An 18,756-nucleotide genomic window follows, 5' to 3' on the forward strand; every position below is an offset into this window, starting at 1 on the left:
CAAATGTGAACTCACTGCTCAGCTGTCTCCCTTTCGTGTTATGACCTGTCTCTACAATGTTGCAGACTGTAGGGTAGGAAACCTTTGTCCTTCTTGTCTTGTTCAGTTCAGTACTGGTGTAGTTGTCTACTTTTTATAAGTGTTGTGATTCCCATTCCATTTCCAGTGCGTTTATTAAAATGAATCAAAGTAAACGTTTAAAAACTAGTCCATTATGGGCTTATTTTACCGTATCAAGTTCGGAAAGCAAAATTGCGCCGGTGTGATCTGTGTGGACTTGAAATTGTCCATCCAAAACAACAATCACAAACTTCAAAGTGCACTTATTAACAAAGCACAACATTGACATAAAAGTTGAACAAGAACCTTTGCGGCGAACTAAAGACACTTCCCAAAACCAATAAAAATGCAACAAGTTGATATGGAAAATACTGCAGGACCATCCAAAAAAACTGCAAACTTCCATTCCTGCTTCTGAGGTGGTAAAATGTAAACCAAAACAGGCCAGTATTGCTTCATTTATCCCAAGAAAAATCAATGTAAAATTATAAACAAAAGTTGGATAATCTTTTGTTAAATTTAGTAACTAGAGACTTTCAACAACTATCAATTGTAGAAGACAGTGGATTTAAAGAATTTGTGAATGCTTTGAATCCAAATTATATCATTCCTAGCAGAAAGGTGCTTTCAAAAAATCTTTTACCTGCTGCTTTTCAAGAATGTAGGAATGCTATGCGATACATACAAGCGTTCAAAAAAGCTGTTTCTGTTTGTTTGACAACGGGACTGCTGGTCCTCATGTGCGAACGAATCGTACTTAACCGTAACATGTCATTTCATTAATGAAAAGTTTTAAAATGGAAAACATTTCTGTTTGGACTGCCTTCAAATTGAAGGCTCACACACTGGAGTAAGATTAGCTGATGAAATAAAAAAACATTACTGACAGCTATAATATAACTGACAAAGTAACCGTTCTAGTTAGTGGACAATGCATCCAATGTCACAATAGTAGCAGACATTATTAATGCAGCTATAGAAAACCTCAACTGGAAACATTTTGCATGTTACGCACATACCTTAAATCTTATCGTAAAAAGATGCTTTGAAATCTGCTCAGACAGTAATTGAGAAAGGGGAGACAATATTGGGTGGAGTGAATAAAACCTAGAATCTACTGGTTAGCACCTAGCCCCTAGTCCTAGCTCTTCCTCAAATCGGAGTGAATAAACAAATGCTAGGTCTAGGTAGAAACATCTACCCTAGTTTAAGAAGTAACCGGAAAAACTTGAGCAAACTGCTAGGCATAGCACTTGCTAAGCCTAGCAACAACTAGGTTTCATGTTGTGACTTGTTCCCCCCTCCTCTCTCCTTCCGCCGCAGCGCCGCGCCGCGCCGCTCCGTTTTCGATGCAGTCTTGTCTCTTGTCACTACTCACTAGTCAGTTCGCTTGTAGTTCGCTTTGTGTTCAGGATAATTATTTCGACTGTTCGACTGTTTGATTGGAAATTAGTTACCATCACAGCAGTCATGTCATCCAGCGACGAAGATGTTGGTGACGATAAATATTTAGACAGGGCTTTGTTTGTCAAACTGGTGACTCAACACCCAGTAATAATTGAAAAATGCAAAACTCCATCTGCTGTTAAGGCCAAAAAAGATGCCTGGAAAATTGTCAGTGAGGATTACTCATCAGCTACAGGGAAAGTTGTAACAGTTGTTCAAACTAAATAAGCTGTTGAGTAATATGAAGTCGAATATCAAAATAAAAACAGACAAAAAACAAACTGGGAACAAGCCAATAAAGATGAAATCATGGGAAACCGAATTTCATGATTTTTTAAGTCAAGGAAACAACCCTGTATTTTCTAAAGTACCAGGGAGTATTTCTATTGGAACATCAAGCAATCCTACAACATCAGCGAACGAAAACCCTAGCTGAAGTTGAGCAGTCCGACGACGAGAACCTTAGCAATGAAGGAAACTGTTTGTGGCGGAAAAAAAACTGTGACTAAAGTGAGAAAAAGTGCCAAAACCGTTATGGCCTATGAAAGTGATGAAAACAAAGGACCTCTCTATACCTCAACTTCAACGGATTGTTTTGCTGCAGCAAATGCAGTTGAACAAATTGAAACTGAAAAGAGAAAAAAATAAACTTGAAAATGAGAAGAAAAGTTCCTTCTCAAGATGTTGCTTCTCAAACTGATAATGAAGATTTTCATGTTTACCTAAACTTATAAATTAATATTTCCTAGCTAAGTAGTAAATTGTTATCGAAATAATAAATAAATATACCACTCAACCTTTATCCCTAATCCCTAAAAAAAAAACAAAAAAAAAACCAAAAAAAATTAAACAGTACCAGCTAACTGGCCCAACTTTTTCCCATTTGTGTATTTTGTAAAACGGTCACAAGACATGGGTAATTCGAGTAAATACTCACTTTATTGATTTACAAACAACATCATTTCTCTTCGCTTGTCAGCACCTCGACCAGTAGTTCCTGGATTCTCATGTTGTACGTCTATTTCTTCAATTTCATCGTCACCATTGATCTCAAAATTGTCATCATAAAACATCACCAAGATATTTGGCAATATTATGTAGGACTGCACAACAGACGACTACTTTAGGCACTTTTTCCGAAGCCACACGAACACAGTTACCCCAGTATCGGAAATCTTCTTTTTATCTGTCCAAAACACCTTTCGATCACAACTCTTTCCCTAGAATGACACAAATTAAACCGCCTTTCTGCTTCATTTGTTGGTGGTTTGAAAGGGGTTATTAACCATGGTGATATTCCGTACCCGGAATCGCCAAGAAGACATACTCTACCATCAAAACGTGACATGATCTCCCTAACTGGACTTCTGCGCCAAATTCGTGCGTCATGCACACTCCCTGGCCACTCTGCCACTTATGCTAGTAAATCTTTCAAGAGCGTCACATGTACCCTGTACATTTATTGTAATACACCCTTTTCTATTTACATATTCGTCCCCATGCAGATTAGGCTTTTTAATTTGTACGTGAGTGCAATCTAGCGCCCCGATCACAGTTGGTAAACGGAAATTTCTCTGCCATTGAATTTTTGCTTCATTAATTTCTTCGACTGTTGCTGGAAAATGTATCCAAAAATTAGCTCTATCAATAATCTTATCCATAACATAGCTTACAGTTTTGCATGCTGTAGTTCTGTGAACGCCAACGTCCTCGGCTATGCCAGACTGAAAACCAGGATCGGCTACGAAACGTAAGAAAACCTCCATTTGTTTCCTTGGAGAAAGTCCACCGCCACGAGTGTCAGTTTCATTCAAAAACTCCGCGGCTAAAAAATCAATACTTTCGGACTCAAACCTTAACAGTTCCTTACACTTATTTATCTCTCGTCGAGCACCATAATGTTTATGCTGTCGAACTTGCATAAACTCCGCCATGGCTGATGTCCAACAAACAACTAAGTAAAAAGCTAGCATGCCTCGGTGCTGACTTAACAAAAGCCTAGCAGTTGCTAGCTTTTTAAATTGAGAAGTTGTGTTTTATTCACTCGGTATTGTAAGCAAGTGCTAGGTTTCCGGAAAAAATCCTAGCAACTCCTACCCCCTAGCAACTGCTAGCTTTTTATTCACACCAAAACCAAGCAGTAGCTTAAAAATCTCTTAGACTTAGCAAATGCTAGGTTTTTATTCACTTCACCCATTGTCTCATTTTTTAAAAGGAGTAATTTAGCTTCAGAAAAAATTACAAAAGTTTTCAAAAAGACTCAGGCGTTTCCAATCCTTCAAAACTGATACAAGATGTACCTACGAGGTGGAATGCAACCTACTTCATGGTTGAAAGATTAATTTTGTTAAAGGATGCTGTTAAATCCTCTTTAGCTATTTCTGAGAGAGAAGATTTAAGTTTGTCAAGTGAGGAGTGGAATATTTGCCCCCAGTTATCTACAGTCTTACAACCTTTTCAAGATGTCACTATGAAGATGAGTGGAAAGGGGGTACATGACAGCCAGCCAAATGATTGTTTTAAACAAACGGGTTACTTCATGTATGTGACTTACTGAAAAAATAAGCCTTTTCATGAAAATGTTTAGGGTATTGTAACAAAACTGCAAGAGGGACTTACTACAAGGTTCAACAATATAGAGCGACACAGACATGCTTCAATTGGTAAAGTTTTGGATCCGAGATTTAAATTCATTTCCTTCAGCACAGAGTCAAGCAAACTAGTAAAAAAAAAAACAAAAAAAAAACAGTGACTAATTTAGCAGTTCAAGAATTCAATGCAACCAAACAAACCCTTCAACAACCACAAAATGAAGAAGGTAAAGAAACAAATGAAGACGAAGCAAAGAAACAACAATTTTATGTTTGGTTTCTCTTTGACGACCTTTCAAAAAAGATTAACAGCCATCCACAAATGCAACGAGCAGTGCAATTATAGAAATTCAAAGATATTTACAAGAATCTGCTCTGCGAAGAAAAGAGGATCCTCTAAAATGGTTGGCCGAAAATCATCACATCTACCCAACTTTAGCAAAAATAGTTAGAAAACGGTTCTGTATGGTCGCTACATCGGTACCTTGTGAGCGTGAGTTTTCTAAAACTGGACTCCTTACAAGTGAACGAAGATCAAGATTGAAGCCTTCAAAGGTCCGAGAATCAGTTTTCTTGAATCTTAATAGAAAACACATTAAATAGATCTAAGATTTAAGACTGTTAGCAATTAAACAGATTACCAAAGTTGTTACGTAAACTTAAGTTACTTTTTACTCTTGTCATTTAAGTTAGGTTATATGAGTATAAACACATTTATGTGGTACACATATATAACGTTTTTTTATGAGCACTTAATATTTAATTATTACTTTTAAACCTATGTATTTTAACCTACACAAAGAGTATGTAATAGTAGGTAACTTTGAACAAATGTTTTATATGAAGGTCTTATTTTAATCTTCATTCCAAGCGTATACCTAATAATTTTATTTATCCTTTTGTAAATTGTATGTAGTTGTAAGAAGAAAATACACTAAGTAGATCTAAGATTTAAGACTTTGTTAGCCATTAAACATTTTACAAAGTTTACTTAGGTAACTTTTTCGTCATTTAAGTTAGGTTATTTGAAAACAACATTTATATGGTACACATACACTGTATACAAATTTAGGAACACAATATTTTAATGATCACTTTTAAACCTATATACAACTAGTATACATTTTATTTTCATATTTATCTTACTTTCACATAATATTTACTTACACAGTGTTTTAACCTGCACAACGAGTAAGTAATCCTAACTAATTTTGAACAAGTGTTTTATATGAATACCCCAATTAAATCTTCGCTCTTAAGGTATACATTCTAATTTTATTGATTCTTTTTTTTTGAATTGTACTTAAGGAAAAAATAATACTTTCTGTTTTGTTTCTATGTACGCTATACTTTAAACTTTGAATTAAACTACTATATAAAAAAGGTAAAAATCAATTTATTTCACCATTTTTAACTAATTGTTAACCTTGTTTTTGTAGTATTTGCTGTAATTACTTGATATTTATGTATAACTTTTGGATCTTATAATTTAATGAAAAGCAGGTTTAAATTTGGTTAAGCAATAAGCAGTCAACAACAGGTAAACAGAAACAATGTGCCAGTATGAGTATTGCTAAGGGTAACTGCTTTTAGTAAGCTGCTTAATGATGACAAGCTGCTTATTTGAAACAGCAGTTTGGCACATCTCTAGGAGACATAGAGTCTTATTTCTGTACGTCAGAACCACACTAGCGTAACTCCAAATTTTTCGATATTCTGGTTTTGAGCATTCTGTATATATTTTTTTCTGCTTTATAAAGCCATAACAATGTAACTCCTTAAAAAAAAAACCTAGCAGGAAATAGGAGTGTTTGAAATAGCTTAATTCCAAAGGGATGTAAGAACCAGAACAGCGTAAGGTCACTTAATATGTTATGGTCCTCACAAAAATTTAAAAAGTACAGAGCGTAACTCCAGCTGGGGAGTTACGCTACTCTGGCTCAACTTTATTGTTGCTAGAATGGTTGATACAAACAGCTGTTTTATTTTCTAGAGTAGTTGTGCATGTCTCAGCTGATTGGTCGAATGTGAAATTTACATGAATTGATGCCCTAACCTAAACTTATAGTTTCATCAACATGAGCAGCAGAGCGAAACTTATTTTACAATTAGCTTTGGAGGACAATGTAAATAATTCTCAGCAATTACTATTATTACCAGAACAAACTACTAAAGAAAACAATGAAACAAACGTCTTAAGCTTGTCTTCGATGGACACAAATCCTGCACCCTCATTGACATCATTACAGGTAAGCCTGGTTAAAATATACTTATACAATTACTTGTGTTGCAAACCAATTTTTTTACTGTTATAACTCTTAGCCCTCATTTTTTTCTAACAACTGGTATTATTCTTTTGTTAAACCTCTGGGTCCCAAAACTTGTTAAAAACTCTCCAGCAACTTCATCCCTACCACTTATAGGGTTTTAAAACACTTATTGGTAATCAAATTGGTATAGATTGATAAATCTGTTTACAATACTGGTGTGAGTTACTTTCAAGTGGCTGAGCCTATCCGTACAAAATTAAATTATAAGCATACCACAACAATAATTATACTATTAGCCTATTTTCACTGAAGGTCGTAAAAATACAATAAATTTATATTTTGCAGGCAGTTGATCCGTTTGTTCTTCTCAACAATGAAAATGAATATATAATGGAAGTCGAATCAGAAAGTAATAAAGAATTCGCTACTGATGAAAATATTGTTTGGAATGATGGTATTACCAACCAGGATTTTCAGTCATATGATATCTCCTTTTCATCGCAAGGTAAGTGTTCATCAAGAATGTTTTAAACTCACTACTATAAAAGACTGCAGTATAATAAGCGACCACCCGTCGAATACCAGTATATCGATAGTCAATATCGAAACTATTGAGTACATAAACATTCGAATTATAAATATTTAAAATTAATAACATTGTCATCTGTTATTATTTTAGATATTACAGCTGAATTAGACTGTGAATTGAAATAACTATGATGTAATTACCGGTAGGATATTTTGGTTGTGGTAGATAATCACGAATATCGATACTACGATTATATGAATAGTCGATATACTGTTAATCGACTGATGGTCATTTATTATATTGCAGCCCTATAAAACCATTCACCATGATGGGAAAGTTTTGTAAATTATAGTAGACTTGTTTTTTGTCATACTACACAAATAATAGCTATTTGTATACTTAAGCTTACCCATGAAGTGAGTGTTTTTCGTTCTTACAGATTAAGTGTGTTACAAGTACATTCATACGTATATATTTATCTTAATTTTTGGTGCCATATACAACTAATTCATATTTTTTAAAGCTGCTTTGATGATTGCAAACTGCTAAAAATATGTAGTTTACCATGCTTGATATTGCAATTTTAATCTCAAGTTTGACATTCGGCCTTCTTTTTGTAGAGACAAATTTTTATGTTGTACAAAATGTGAATAAAATTTCAATAAAACAAATGTTTTGTCATACTAATTTACAAATGATTCTACCAAGGCTTTCATACATTAGTTCATACTGGACCTAAAAATGTGATGCTTAAACACTTCTAATTATATATACTTTAATTATGATCTTCAGCGGTTGTGTTAATCAAGTTTTAAATTTATAATACCACATTTATAACCGATAATTCACAATTTCATATTTTTCAGGCCTAGTTGCTGAAGAAGAGGATAGTCTTCAAGAATTGGCTGTCTCTGGTAATGCAGATATCCCATCACCAGGAACTTCTGTTTTGTCATCTAACGTAGATGACACTGATATTGATAGCACATACTGTCCTCGTTTCAACTCAGAGTCAGAACTATCTACTGATGAGTCTATAGTGAGTATTCCTAGAGTTGCTTCAAAGGTTTCAAGTGACAGTACTTCTTATGTGAGGAGGAGACAAAAGATAGCTCAATACAAAATTCTACTGGTTCCTTACACTGATTCGGACACGGAGGAAGAAGCAAACAAAAACCAATCCTAATGTAAAAAAAGGAAAGAAGAGGGTGAGGAATGAAAACAAATGGAAAAAATGTGTGAGGAAACAGCTAAGAGTTAGTGGAAAAAACTATCTTAGTGCTAAGGGAGCAGAGATTAAAGCAAGATCTCTGAAATCTCCTTGCAAATCTACTTGCCGTCTCAAGTGCTATCAGCGCTTTACCAAAGATCAGAGAGAAGGTATATTTTCAGATTTTTGGAGAGAAGACAGAGACTGGGATTCTAAACGTCAGTTTGTTGTTTCCTGTATAAGCAGCAAGCCTGTCGCTAGGTCCAGGAAGAAAGATGGCTCAAAGGGAAACCGGGCTCAAAGTAATAAATTTAGTTTTCAAATAAATAGTTGTGAAGAAATAGTCTGCAAAACATTTTTCCTAAACATTCTGGCTATCTCTGAGATGTTTATGCGAATATCACAACAGAAAACAAGCAAGACAGGAATGGTTGAGCCTGACCAAAGAGGTAAACATGTACCTGGAACAAAAATTAAGAATGAAAATAATAGATGGAATTAAATCTCATATTTCAAAATATCCAGCGTATCAAAGCCATTACAGCAGAGAACGTACAAGCAGGAAATATTTGGGCAATCACCTCAACATTAACAAAATGTATGGACTGTATGTTGAAGAGTGTAGAGAAAAACAAGTTAATCCTGCAAAGAAGTGGTTGTTTAGCAAAGTGTTTAATGAGGTCTTTAACATGGCATTCAAGTTACCAGACAATGACACATGCGATGTGTGTGATGAATTTGAATGTAGATTGAAGAATAAACAAAATTCAGAAGAATTGGAAGAGATTAGCAGGAGACACCAAGAGCATTTAGATGAGGCTGCGTCCAGATATCGTTTGAAAAGGGAAGACAAACTTCATGGAAAAGAAGATCACAAAAGCAAAGTAGTAATGGCTGACCTTCAAAAATGTCTCCCTACACCTAATCTTACAAATTCACAAAGCTTTTACCTAAGGAAACTTTGGACACTAAATTACACGATTCATGATCCTGCAAACAATAAGACCTGGTGCATGCTATGGGATGAAGTAACAGGGGGTAGAGGTGGAAGTGAAATGGCCTCTTGTTTTTATGCTTGGGCAAGTAGAGATATTATTGAAAGCGGAATTGAGAAATTAACCGTCTGGACAGACAACTGTAGCGGACAAAACCGTAACATGAACATGATTTTAATGTATATATGGTTATTGAAAACTAGTCCAAACTTGAGACAGATAAATCACAAATTTTTGCTTCCAGGTCACACACATATGGAAGTAGATGGCCAACACAGTATAATTGAAAGAGCCAAGAAACATATTTTCTGGCAACACAATATATACATGTAATGATTGGGCAAATTTTATTGCTTCCTGTAAGAAGAAAGACCCCTTTGAAGTTAAGAGAATGAATTTAGAAGATTTTCTAGATTGCATGGCCATTGTGAAAGGCAGAAAATCTGCTTTCGTAGCAAGAAAGAAAAACACTGATGGTGAACCCTTTTTGATATCTGCAACTGTGTGGTTGCAACTTAGATCTGACAAAGTGGGTGTTCTTTTTTACAAAATTAATTTTAAAAATGACACGTTCAAAGAAGTTGACCTAACCAGACGATCTCTGAGAAATCAAGAAGTTACAATGCCTACAACCATCCCTCAGCTAAGACAGAGCAAAAAGCCAATCAGCTCACAGAAATACAGAGATCTCATGACAATTTTACAATGGGTACCTAATGAGTATAAAGCTTACTTTCAACTCCTGCCCCATGGAGAGGATGCGGGAGACTTTCCAGATGAAGATTCAACGTCAGTTGAGTTATTTAAAAAAAATATTTATCATCTACCAATGAATTTCATGTTTTAATTTTTGACTTAACCTTACTTATGTAAACACATTAATAAATAAGTATTATTAATTTAGATGTATATAAAAATAAAAGCGTATCTTAAATATATGTGTTTTTTATTTTGAACCATAACAGCGTAAGTCCCTTACCAAGCTATTAAAAAATTTCAAAAAAATTATTAAACCAAAGTCATGAATAATTCACCTCTAAAAACATAAAAAACATAATAATTCATAAAAAGTCCAAGCCATAGAATTGTTACAGTAAAGAAACATATGTTCTTACAAGTTTTGTGCTCTCCTGTAAAATTAGTGACATGTGAGTTGCGCTAGTCTGGTTCTGAGGTACAGATTTAAAAACCCAACAGAGAGTGTACACAGATGATGACTACATTGGTGTTATGCGTACATGTAGAAGAAAAAAATCCTTTCATCGTCACCAAGATGAAAAAGAATGAGTTCCTTTCTACTGATGACCTGGAGAAGGGTGTAACAAATAGAAAAGAAGATACGGAGAAAACAAAAATTAACTGGTTCAGTTTTAGAGAGATTGATGTACGTAAAAGTGACCCTCTTTCATTCTTTTTCAAAAGTAATTTCGACGAGGCACAGCATCGAGAGGTATCAATTAGAAAGAAAACTGTAGGCAGGCAAAACTCCCCCGAGGACATGTTTCAGGGGCCTTTACCAGAACTCTGGCCAAATGATAGACCATTATCAGTGTTAAAAATAAAAACATCAAATCGATAATGAATTTGATACCTTCTGACGCGAAGGCCTTTTACAAACCTTTCTATGCAAGTCAAGATATTGTAGATGATCGACGGATACAACGCCAACCTCGAATTCGCAGTAAAAATTCTATACTAAACAACAATTAGATGTAAAAAGTGCTGATTTACAAAACAAATATATTACCAGTTTTTACAAATTTTCGTTTTATTATACCACTTGAGAGCACCTAGGTGATACTAAAAACTTCAATTTTTTTAGTACAATATATAATTTATTTTGAACGATTTGCTCTCAGATATTACCTATAACCACTATTTCGATCGGTATTAATTATTTACGAAAAGTCTGCATAGTAAAAAATGGATTCAAGTTGTGAACATACAAGATATGTAATTTACTCTGTCCCTATCTACTACCCGACTGTCGCAGATCACTTTATTTAATAAGAGGTTCTGAGAATATATTAAGGCTATTATGAATAGTGATGGTCGTTACAGAACGTAATAGGATTTAATAACACTATTACCACGTAGTAGTAGCCGTCACCGTTGTAATAGGTTACAACAAACACCCTATTATTTTTGTCACGTAAACATAACAGTTACTTAGTAAACGGCTATCTGAGAAACAGTCTGGATCTGTCACTTCTACCCATCACCCTATTACAAAAACTACGAGTAATACGGAACGAACGGTGTGTCACTGACACTGGATTCGTTACGTTACCGCTGTCACTATATTTGAGTTTTGTCACGTCATTCACACGTGATTCACAGACCATTCGTGTCGTGTTATGACACGAAAACTTCAATGCACTTGCGTTCTGACTCTGAGGGCTACTATCGTGTTTGTGCATTTCAAGTTGGTTATTGACAGTTCTAACCGTATTAATAGTTTAATAGTAGTGTTTTGGACTTTTTCCACTAGTTTTATACATTAATAAAATTGTGTTTAATAGTTTCACTCAGTTTTTGTAGTTAATATCTTTAATTTTGTGTGACTGGTGTGTGAAACAAAATGAACAGAAAACAGAAGACTAGTTATTTGTGGTCTTACTTCACAACTACGGATCCCGTAAGTAAAATTGCTAGGTGCGATTTATGTGGTCAATTGGCAAGTTTTAAAACTACAGTTTCTAACCTTAGAAAGCATTTAGAAAGAAAACATACCACTGTTGCTTTGCCACCGCCAGGAGGGAAACACTTACCGGTATCAAATGTGGTTGAACCCCTTGCTGTTCCTTCTTTGGCCTCTACTTTAAACAGGACTACATCGAACACCAACATTGCCATGCAGAATGTAAATTCTGACAACATTGCCACTAATAGTTCAATGTGTAATATTGTACCAAATAACCAACCAAGCATTAGGTCCTTCATACCTCAGCAGAAAAAAATTAGTGAAACCCAAAAGAAGAAACTAGACAAGCTCCTCTTAAATGTGTTTGTTCAAGATTACCAACCCTTTTCAGTAGTAGAGGACGAAGGTTTTAAAAAGTTCGTCAATGGTCTAAATCCAAACTATGTTCTGCCAAACAGAAAAACCATTTCATCTTCTATGATACCAGCAGAATATGAGATGTGTTTGAATGCTGTTCGACAAGAAATGCTAACAGTATCAAATGTTACTTTGACAACTGACACTTGGACCTCTTCAAACACAGAGAGTTATATGGCTCTAACTTCCCACCACATTTCTAACGATTTTGAATTAAAATCAATTTTACTTGAGTGTTCTGTCATCAGATCTTCTCATACAAGTGTAAACTTGGCGGTAGAAATAGACAAAATTGTAAAAAAATTTCACCTTGAAGGCAAAATCATGATCATTGTCTCTGACAATGCCAGTAATATTGTAGGGGCTATAACTAATGAACTAAAACTAAAACACTTCGGATGTTTCGCCCATACAATTAATTTAATTTTGCAGGATGCATTGAAGGTTTGTCAGAGCTTAACAGATCGCATAAAAGCTATAGTTTCTCATTTTAAAAAGAAGCACTAGTGCTACAGAGAAGCTAAGGGAAGTACAGAAAAATTTGGGACTGGAACCCAAAAAAACTAGTTCTACAAGTAGCTACAAGATGGAACTCAACATTTTATATGTTGCAAAGAATTTCAGAGTTGAAGGATGCTGTTAAAACGACAGTGGCTTTTAATCAATAAAGAAATTCCAGTGCTCACCGAAGATGAATGGAAGACTTGCTCCGAATTGGTAATGGTTCTGGAACCATTTGAAGAAGTAACCAGAAATATCTCTGGGGAAAATTACCTTACAGCTAGCCAAGTGATTGGATTTATCAATGGACTAGTTTCTGTCTGCAATAAAATGAGAAAAGAAACCCTAAGCGAAGTCTCCAAACGTGTAGTTGATGAATTGCTCAAAGGACTAAAAACCAGATTTTCTAACATTGAAAACAGCAAGACTATAGCTTTGGCGACGTTGTTAGATCCACGTTTCAAGCTTGCAGTATTTTCAGATGAAAAATCAGCTGGATCCATAAAAACCTACTGCACTGAGCTCATGTCAGCCATATGGAGCAAGAAGACAAGCACTTCTGTGACGTCTGTCAGTGGAAGTCAGGAAAAAGACGATGGAAATCAGCCTCTTACAAAACAGGCAAAGTTTTCTATCTGGGCAGACCTTGATAAGATGATAGCATCCAAGAAACCGTCAGGTACGTTAAAATATATTAATCTGTAAACCATATTAAATTGGGTTTAAAAAACACTTTATTATCCACTTAAAATAATTGTATTTTCAGGGTTAAAGGCATCTGCTGTCATATTCAATTACGTGTTAAAACACTTTATTATCCACTTACAATAATTCATTGTATTTTCAGGTTCAAAGACATCTGCTGCAATTGTTGAAATGAACCGTTATTTAGACGAGGAATGCATCGGACGCTCAGAAAACCCACTACTGTGGTGGAAACAAAATGAAGTTTTTTACCCTCTGTTGTCACAAGTTGTAAAAAAAACATTTTTGTGCAGTGGCAACATCGGTCCCCTGTGAGAGATTATTCTCAAAAGCAGGATACATAATTACAGAACGACGTACCAGATTATCAGGGAAACGATGTGAACAACTGTTGTTTTTAAATGCTAACAGATATTTAGTGCAATAAGTTTTTTTAGTTGTTCTTAGTTTAGTTTTCTTATTATATGTCAGGCAAACTGTGTTAAGAGCTGTTGTTTTATAATGCCGACATATTTTTAGTACAAGTTTTTTTAGTTGTATATTTTTACTTGCATATTGTAGTTGTAATATACTTTGTATATTTTTTCAATACGTTGTATCTCATAAATTACATTCTAAAAGGTATTGGCTTATCAACTTTATAGCCCTGGTTTAAGACTTAATAGTAACTTAACTTAAGTAAATTTTAAATGACACACTAGTTCATAAGCAATTTAGAATTACGAATAATAATATGTTTTAGTATTGCAACTCTAACCTGTTAATTTCAAAAATTAAGTTGAATTATCAGTGTTTGCGGTGACGGGTGTTTGCTGAAGTTACGAGAGCTACGGCTGTAACGTAACTGTCACCATTAAATAATATGGTGACAGTGACAGACCGGCCGAGCGCGAGCGGAGCCACAGCGCCAGGCGGAGCCGGAGCTGTCCCGTAATAGGTGACAAAAATAATAGGCTACTGGAACCTATTACGGCTCCGTCACGTAACGTTGGAACCTATTACGTCAAAGTAACCGTAATTTCCATCACTAATTATGAATCGTTCAACAACTATCACGCTTTAAAAATCAGAAAAGAATAATCAGAAAAATAATTATAATTATTGAAACGGTGTTTGACACAGCGTAAGGTACGATGTTACGTACCGTACAGAACTCACCAGGCTCTATCTACTACACACAGTGAATCAAAAATTTCACTTTAAGTACGTTTTGTCGTTTAACCGATGGAGATAGAGCAAAAAGTCCCTAGACCTTTTTTGTAGATCACGTTATTTGCTAATTTTCGGGTCAATCAGATTTAAGATACGACCAACCGTTCGCCCGCTATCGGGCTAGAAAAATTATTTTAAGTGAAAAAATCTCTGGAATGTCAATTATTCTAGCGTTTTATTACTTAACCATGGAAGATAGAGCAACGTTTTTTGTAGTTCACTTAATTCCTGACTAACGATTTTTCGTCAGATCCGAGCTAGCTCCAATGGTTTAACTGTTCTCGGGCATACAAGGGTAAAAAATGCGCGTTATTTAACTTTGAATATACGATATAAATAACCGTGGTCTACAATGTAATTGAAAATGCTGTTGGGGCACACCATTGATGTCACTGAAAATTCACTGGATCTCTCGAGGAGATGATTCAGTTCCCTTTCATGGCTATCTGTGACCTATAACACTCTTTTTGTAATAATTTCGTACGACAGTTTTCCAATTGAAGAGTCAGGGGGAAAAACCCCTTTAGTCCAAAAATTTGGAAATTCAGGTTTTTATGCATTATTGTAGTTCAATTCCGTCTCTATTGACCCCGCAAAACAAAAGGGATAAAAAACGCTACCGATATACAGTAATTTATAAAAAAAACTAATGGCACTAAGGGGGGAAAACGCTTTCAGTCATAGCGCGCAGTGGGGAAAAACGCTCAGGGCCCAGTTTGTATAGTGGGGAGGCCAATGAGTCACGTTGCTATGCACCTGTCCCGTCGCGCCACACGACTCTTTGTGCTGTTGTTTACCAGTTGAATCTATGTTAGTGGTTAGTGGTGTTCTTTGAAGTAACAACGTGGTGTGATGAATAGTGATTCGGAGTGTGAGTTCAGTGCTATTGGAGATTCGGACGAAGTTACATCAAAAACAACTCAGAAAAGAGGAAAGCATGGCCGTACGAGCGATCTAATGAAAAAATAAGAGTTAATAGTTATGTTACTAGTGAGGATTGTAGGTGTACTAGGCTCAAATTTTTTTGAAAACGTGCCTCTAGGTGAGAGACGAAGAGTAATAAAAGTATTTAACCCTGGAACGGTAAGCATTCGTAAATTCTATGAAGCGCCCCAGTTATTTCGCTACATTTTTCCCACATCGATGTTGGCAGACCTGTCCTGCCAGCTAATCTTCCGTCCACTATGGCCAAGGTCAGTGTCACCGCCGCCGCCGTGAACTACCCAGTCGTAATATTTACCGTTATTCTTTTTCAACTGTACCGATTAGTTGTTGTTTTAGTTTTTTTGCTGTTGTAAAGTAGTTATAATTTTTTAGGTATCGTATGAATGGTGCAGTAGATTTATAAGTGTAAATATGGGTTTACTTCTATTTTGAAATAAATTTAGTTGACATATTGTGTTTTTTGGCAATGGCTCGTTTTTTATTTTATTTTTTTATTATTATTTATAAGGGCATAAAACACGGAGGTTATCAATGCCCGTAGCGTTAACGGACACCTACACTTTAAAATATGGTGTCACGTTATCAGTACAAAGAATAGACAGCGGATCGCTGTGTCAAAGAAAATTATCACATTAAGACAATAAGATAAACAACAGCAGTGAACAGAGGACTAAAACTAAATAACAAAAATAACCGAGAGGCTGTAAAGGGGCCCAATAGTTAAAATATGTCAGGTAAATAATAACGATAATAAATATAACAACAATCTAATGCTAAAACCAGGTGAGTTAGTGAAGGTAAGGTTGTAAAGGGACCCACCCCCACAAATAACAATAACAAATAAATAGAAGGACAAGTTTATATAACTTAACAGGTACTCGCTCAGATCAAATCTTTGAGATAAGACTCGTTCTTCTTAAGAATTAAAAAAGTTTTACAATGACTGATTCGTCATCCCCCAACAGATCGAATAGACTTGCTGTGAGTTGACAAGATCGTCTTAGCATTGCATAATCACGGCATTCGACCAAAATATGCTCGACACTCAGAGCCACTCCACAACGCGCACACTCCGGGGATTCCCGCGGCTCATGAGGTACCCGTGAGTCAGCAGCGTGTGACCGATTCGCAACCAACACAACACTACTTCCTCTCTGCGGTTCTCGCGGATGGCTGTCCCCCAGGGAGCTACTGTGTGTTTTATGGCTCTCAGTTTGTTGCACACCGTCCGAGACTAAGAGTCACCCCAAACTCGTCTTAACTTCTCCTTCACCATTGGCTTTAGGTCTGACCCTGTTACCATAGCAGTAAAAGGAGGAAGCTCATGAGCACACCCAGCAGCCCATGAGCCCCACTTGGTCCCAGTAAGAACTCGAAGCATATTTAGCCTTTGAAAACATTTTGCCTTGAGGGATTTTAAGTGAGGGATCCATGTAAGTCGGGAATCAAATGTAAGACCCAAGAATCTCACATTCCGACTTGATGTTATTCGGGATCTGTTCAAGTGACGGTTCTAAATAGTTTCTTAGTCTGGAGAATGTTATACATTGGGTTTTGGAAGTAGAGAACGAAAATCCCGTCCGCATACTCCATTCCTCCAGTCGCTTTATGGTTAGCTGTAGGGAACGCTCCGCAGTAGCAAGTCTTCTTGCAGAGACGTAAACGGCGAAGTCGTCCACAAACAGAGAACAGCGTACAGGACGGCAGACACAAGCCGTTATGCCGTTTATGGCGACGGCGAATAACGTGCAGCTCAAAACGCTTCCCTGTGGTACCCCGTTCTCCAGATTGGTTGTGCTGGATAGGTTTGTCCCTAGTCTAACCTGAAATGTACGGTCAGACATGAACCCCTGAATGAAAGCCAGCATATTACCACTCACTCCTCATGCCTGGAAAGTGTTAATGATGCCTCTCCGCCACGCTGTGTCATATGCCTTTTCCAGGTCAAAAAAGACAGCGACTACTTGCTTTCGCTCAAGGAATGCGTCACGTATGGTTGTCTCAAGGGAAACCATGAGGTCCAACGTCGATCGTCCTTGGCGAAAGCCGCATTGCTCTCTCGAAAGGAGATTGTTCTTTTCGAGGAACCAGATTAACCTACGGTTTACCATCCGCTCCAACACCTTAGAAAGGCAGCTGGTAAGCGAGATGGGCCGGTAGCTAGACGGAGATAGTTTGTCCTGTCCCGGTTTGTATAAGGGGATGACGTGGGATTTACGCCATGCTAGCGGGAAAGTTTTTTTCCTCAAACACTCTATTGTAGAGCGCTAAGAGGGCCCCCTTACCCTCTGAGGGTAAATGTCTAAGCATGGCATAGTGCACGTCATCCGGACCAGGAGCAGAGTTGGAAGTACATGACAGTGCGGAGTCCAACTCCTGCATCGAAAAACTTATATTTAAGGGACATGGATTTGGATTGTTGAGTAGTATGTCTGTTTGATCAGAATATTGCTTATATCTGAAAAACTCAGGACAGTAAGACGAACTTTTTGAAACCTCCGATATGGAGGAGGCCAATAGGTTGACAACATCCCGGGGATCAGTCACAACGTCTCCGCCCGACTTGAGTTCCAAAATTGGCAAAGGTTGGGGTTTGCCGCATACCGACCTTAACCTTCTCCATACTTCGGCCTTAGGAGTTGTTCGAGATATTGTGGTCACGAAATTTTGCCATGAGGTTCTTCGGGAATTTCTGAAGACTCGTCGCGTTTTTGCCCTATGGAACCGGTAGCTTTCAAGATTTTCTTGGGTTGGGCGTTTGTTAAATCTTCGCAGATGCTCTCGAACATTCCTCTGTCCACCAAGGAACATTTTTTCGTCTTGGTTCGGGTGATGTCTTTGGAATGCTATCCTGAGCTGAGTTTGTAAAAAGTTCTACTACAGTATTTATGTCCAATGGGGTATTTATATCTAGTAATGTAAATTGTTTTTGGAATTTATCCCAGTCACCTTTGTCGAGGATCCATTTTGGTCTTCTAGTGATATTCAACGAAGAATCAGGTATTTTGATCTGAATTGGGAAGTGATCACTCCCGAATGTATCGGAGAGGACCTCCCAATCGAATCTATGAGCAAGTTCTGGACTGCATATAGATAAATCTATAGCAGACCGACCTCCCGTCCTAGGACACAGGTAAGTTGGGGATCCGTCATTAAGGACAAAGATATTGTGATCTCCGAGGACTCTTGCGACCAAGTTTCCCCTTGGTGTGGAATGGTCTGACCCCCAAC

General features: G+C 36.7%; 2 protein-coding genes across 2 annotated transcripts; both read left to right on the plus strand.

Annotated features, from left to right (window-relative positions):
- Positions 1-5,774: 5,774 nt before the first annotated feature.
- LOC124372376 lies at positions 5,775-8,082 on the plus strand. The gene is made up of 3 exons (XM_046830762.1): positions 5,775-6,346; positions 6,713-6,872; positions 7,763-8,082. The coding sequence occupies exons 1-3, from the start codon at positions 6,176-6,178 to the stop codon at positions 8,080-8,082; spliced, it is 651 nt and encodes a 216-aa protein (XP_046686718.1). The 5' UTR covers positions 5,775-6,175.
- Positions 8,083-11,205: 3,123 nt separating this feature from the next.
- LOC124372375 (zinc finger BED domain-containing protein 4-like) lies at positions 11,206-17,621 on the plus strand. The gene is made up of 5 exons (XM_046830761.1): positions 11,206-12,642; positions 12,814-13,342; positions 13,511-13,679; positions 15,734-15,809; positions 17,469-17,621. Exons 1-5 carry the CDS (start codon positions 11,683-11,685, stop codon positions 17,619-17,621), a joined length of 1,887 nt encoding a protein of 628 aa, XP_046686717.1. The 5' UTR covers positions 11,206-11,682.
- Positions 17,622-18,756: the final 1,135 nt, after the last annotated feature.

This window comes from Homalodisca vitripennis, unplaced genomic scaffold (assembly GCF_021130785.1).
Source record: "Homalodisca vitripennis isolate AUS2020 unplaced genomic scaffold, UT_GWSS_2.1 ScUCBcl_3027;HRSCAF=8273, whole genome shotgun sequence".
In the NCBI taxonomy this organism is placed as follows: Eukaryota; Metazoa; Arthropoda; class Insecta; order Hemiptera; family Cicadellidae; genus Homalodisca; species Homalodisca vitripennis.

Bases quoted from the DNA above. Each gene is read 5' to 3' on its own strand.
- LOC124372376 (XM_046830762.1), top strand. From the start codon at position 6,176: ATGAGCAGCAGAGCGAAACTTATTTTACAATTAGCTTTGGAGGACAAT. The intron at 6,347-6,712 runs GTAAGCCTGGTT...TATATTTTGCAG, and splicing joins CCTCATTGACATCATTACAG to GCAGTTGATCCGTTTGTTCT. The intron at 6,873-7,762 runs GTAAGTGTTCAT...CATATTTTTCAG, and splicing joins TATCTCCTTTTCATCGCAAG to GCCTAGTTGCTGAAGAAGAG.
- LOC124372375 (XM_046830761.1), top strand. From the start codon at position 11,683: ATGAACAGAAAACAGAAGACTAGTTATTTGTGGTCTTACTTCACAACT. The intron at 12,643-12,813 runs GTTTCTCATTTT...TTAAAACGACAG, and splicing joins CAGATCGCATAAAAGCTATA to TGGCTTTTAATCAATAAAGA. The intron at 13,680-15,733 runs GTGAGAGATTAT...CGATGTTGGCAG, and splicing joins AGTGGCAACATCGGTCCCCT to ACCTGTCCTGCCAGCTAATC.